Raw genomic sequence first — 4,320 nt, 5'->3', positions numbered from 1 at the left:
GTCAGGTAGTCTTTTATTCTTGTTTTATCTTTAAACATTTTTATCAATTTTTATTGTTTTAATTTTAATTTTATTTAACTTATATATAAGTCAACTTGGAATACACAATTACATAAATTAGACATTTTGTTAATTTTAAAAATGATAATAACTCAATTGATAGATTTTTCAAAATAAAGACACTCAAATAAAAGAAATGAAGGTACAAGTAAATTATAAATATAAACACTTAGAAACAAAGTGAAATGTGTGTATCTAATGAAGTGTCAATTACCAATTGATTAGAAAAGATTTCTAAATTTACACTCTTAAATTAAAATATATATAAAAAAAAAGTATCACACGTCAAATATACAATAAAATTGTTTAGCCAGTGTAGCAGTAATTACATTTGTTCTCGGAAAAACAAAATGGAAAAGAAGAAGAAGAAGAAAGAAGTAGTCATCACAAGTGATGCAGTTGGAAGAGCTCAAATTATTGTTCGATTATTTACTCCGTGTCCTGTATGATCAAATATGAGGTCAAAGCCCCTGGAGTTATAAAGAATTTACCAAGTATATGAACTACATTTAAATCTTTATTTACATCCTTATTATCTTTCAATTAAGTACATGAAAAACAAATGATTCATGGAAAAGGTTTCATTAGGGATGATGGTGATATAAATGTTATAGGTAATTTTGGGTTATTTTTGTTTTTTTTATCACATTTTAAAAAATATATTGATAAAATAGCATATTAATATATAAAAAAATGATAAAATAATACAGTTTATTCATATCATGATTAAAAAATATAATTTTTATAGTTCATTGCTATTTAAAATAACAACATCCATTAGCCCTTTCAATATATCGACTTATTCCAAAAAATATCCATTAAAAGATATTAAATAGACAAATAATAAAAAAAAATAGACTAATAGTAATAATAACTTGTTGATAGTGGAGGCAAAGAAAGGGTAATATGTAATAGTGATAATAATAATAAATTAATAAGAACAATTATTTTTATATTTCTTTAAAAAAAAATTATTAGTGTCGATGCCACAAAAAGTGTGGTGGCGAAAGAATAATAATGGTAATAACTTGCACTGATAACATTTTAAAAAAAAAAATTATCGTCCTGATAAAGGCAGAGTAAATAATAAAGATAAGAAAGAAAGTTTAATACAATAATCAAGAATAATGTATCATTTATTTTTAAAAAGAAAATTTTACTTGAATTCCTTAATTTTATTCTATCCTCTTCCATGAAAATAAATTTTATCTTGAGATTTCTGTTCTCATTTACAATGCACGTTCATATTTCCACTCTTACATGAAAGTATCCAGTTATTTTAAATTATTAAAGAAAATGCCACGTGGATGATGATTACGTGGGCTTTTGATTAGTATCTGATTGACCGTTCATTTGTTAGATCGAACCACATATAAGTTAATTAGGGACCAAGTGATTAGATTGATTAGGTAATGTGGTGACAGAACTGAAATCCGAATTCGAGTCCCTTATGGTTTTGCTAGAGTATTAATAAAAATTAATAAATGATTACACATTCACTCGTTAGGACAAGACCCATGGAGGCATGAAGTAGAATACTTCATTACAGGATGCAGCAAAAGTTCCTGTAACATCACTCTGAGGTAATGTTCATACACAATTTACAGCAAAAATAGAACACGTGAATGAAATCTACTCTACCGTCACTTAAGAAGAAAACAATCCACCCAATGACTTGCTTATGTCCTCCTCCTTGCCATGGATGTAGTATTTCCATCAAACAATTCATCAATCAAGTTCTCAATATCTTCAGGTTGGTACTTAATATACTTCTCTATTTGTCTACCGTGAGCCAAATGCTGTTGGAATCTCCCTACAAATGAACGGTAAGCCGGAGTCACCACTGCCGATACCGAAACCCGAAGCTCAGACTGAAGCTGCTCATCACTCACCACCCATGTGCTCTGCGTCCTGTGTATCTCATCAAACATGGTGGTGAACGTCTTGAACCTCTCTTTCAACACAGCCTTTGAGACTTTCCCGTTTACCTGCAAACCATCCTGGTTTAGACACTGCAACAATTTGGTCCACGTCTCTCTTGTATAAGCCTTGTGGTACTGCCTCAAATCGGATGATCGCTTTCGACACCATGTATCACCCATCATATCATGAATTTCATCAGAACCTTTTATCTTTTGCAAGATGTATCTCCCATTATTCATCAGGAATATATAACTCAACGCAGGATCTCTGTAGAGCTTTGATTTCATGTCAAGATTCTCATCCAGCAAATCCATAACCGAATTCAACTGTGCTGAAAACGGTGAGCTCTTTGGAGTGCCATAGTCGTCGTTGGCTCCACTCTTAATATCCGATTCAGGGCCTTTTGACTCTCCGGATCCTTCCTTTTTTTGGTGCTGCTGAAACACTTGCCCTAATGTTTCCTTATACTCACAGGCGTATTTTAGATAATTCATTGTGTAGCGTGTCAAGGGGTGAACCGCACCACTTGGGACAGGAGTCCTGACATTGTCTCTCTTTATCGAATTCTCCAAATCACAGATAATGCTCACGGCAAATTCTCCAAGCCGGCCTTTCACAGCCCAGATTTGTGATTTTAGTTCTTCAGAGCATTCACTTGAACTAGTATCGTAGTCAAAAACAGGAATTAAATCGCGCAGTGCCTCATACATGTCCAAAATTTTGAACAGTTTCTCAGCCGAACGTTTCGTTAATGCGATTGCGTCTGCAAAATTGAGAAACCTTACAGCAAAGGTTAATGCAATGTGGCTGAATAATCTCTGAGATATTGATGGATACTCAGAAAATACGGAGCTGCAAAGCTTCCGCTCGCCTGAGAAGAGAACTGAGGAACAATGCTTGATTACACTGAGCCACATAGCGATTGCTCCTTCCAATGATTGCCATTGCATTTTTTGTACGTTTTCGGTGCTGATATTTTCATAACCGAGCTTGTCCAATTCGCTAGAGAATGCATTTCTCCTCACCAAGCTGTAAACCATGCAACACTTACTCTCGTAGCCTGATGAGATCATAGCGGTGGCGATTCTGTTCATTTTCGAGATTGCTTCTGGTGCATATGATGGGAATTCCTCATCTTCTCTTGATTTGGATTCTGGTACAACGCAGTAATCAGATTCCGGATGGGAACCGAACGACGATTGTTTTGATGGCTTTGGAGATTTGAGATCTGCATCGTTTCCCTGATTGCAACTTTCAAGAATTAACCGGAACTCACCGTCTAACATGGACATGGCTAGACGCTGGATGGTGCTGGCTCGGTTGAAGCAAGAGGCTGTTGTGGAATTGGAAGGGAATTCGCCAAGAACATTTATCAACTTTGAAATGCAATTCAAAGACTCAATGAATGATGAGTCATCCTCTTGATTTTGGCCAAACTTTGCGTTGGAATCATATTTAGTTATCATTTTTTGAATCATTTTCAACAACGATTTCACAGAGTTCGGAACATCCGGCAGGTTGTTAGATGTATCATGCGTCGAGGATAACGATTTGAGAAATCGACCAACGTCTTCCAAGACTTGAAGCAGGCTTAATTCTGGAGCGGAAGAGGGCTCTTCAAGGACCGCCTCTGATTCAGGACCTGTATTGCCATCCATTTTGGCCATTTAGGTGGTTGTCATCCCCCCTCCCCCTTCTTTTTGTTTTTATATTTATTTAACAGAGAAGATGCAGAGAAAGGGAATAGACATGAAGAGTCGTGGCATAAGCATAACTAATTAAGAATCATTGTGAATTGCTGTTTCTGTTTCTGTTTCTGTTTTTTCGTTTCATGTCTTAATTAAATTTGCGTGGATGTGAAATTGGAAGTGGATGGTGAAGGGATCTCGGTGGAAAATGGGGCAAAGAGAATTGAGGTGTGCAAAGATACTTAGTTTTTTGAGGTTTTGACCGTTAATTTTATGGCTCGGCATTAACTGTTGACCACCCATTTGTGAAGGTCGTGCTCTCCACTTTTTCTCCAAATCTTTATCTTCTGTCGACATGTTGTCACAAAAATGTGCTTAGGATCATGTAAATCAGAACTCATAATTATTACATCGGTATGGGGTTGACCTGGTTAAAGAACAAGGTTTTGAGTTAATTTGAATTAAAAAAAAATATTTAAAGTTTTAATATTTTATATGAAAAAGTTAATTTTATAAGTATTAGTTAAGGTGTGTTAATATCATGACAAAGAAATAGGATGGTGCAATAATATGTCTACATTTTATTATTATTATTATTATTTAAGCTCCTTTGCTATGAACTTCCGAGTTTTTTTGTTTTATTTCGTTT

At 34.6% G+C, this 4,320-nt stretch overlaps 1 protein-coding gene across 1 annotated transcript; it reads right to left on the bottom strand.

Moving 5' to 3' along the window:
- Positions 1-1,739: 1,739 nt before the first annotated feature.
- Positions 1,740-3,658, bottom strand: LOC118054463 (exocyst complex component EXO70C1). The gene has a single exon (XM_035066059.2). It carries the CDS (start codon positions 3,648-3,650, stop codon positions 1,740-1,742), a length of 1,911 nt encoding a protein of 636 aa, XP_034921950.1. The 5' UTR covers positions 3,651-3,658.
- Between the last annotated feature and the right edge of the window lie 662 nt (positions 3,659-4,320).

Source organism: Populus alba, chromosome 3 (genome assembly GCF_005239225.2).
Source record: "Populus alba chromosome 3, ASM523922v2, whole genome shotgun sequence".
NCBI classification, from domain to species: Eukaryota; Viridiplantae; Streptophyta; class Magnoliopsida; order Malpighiales; family Salicaceae; genus Populus; species Populus alba.
This window is presented reverse-complemented; position numbering and strand designations above follow the sequence as displayed.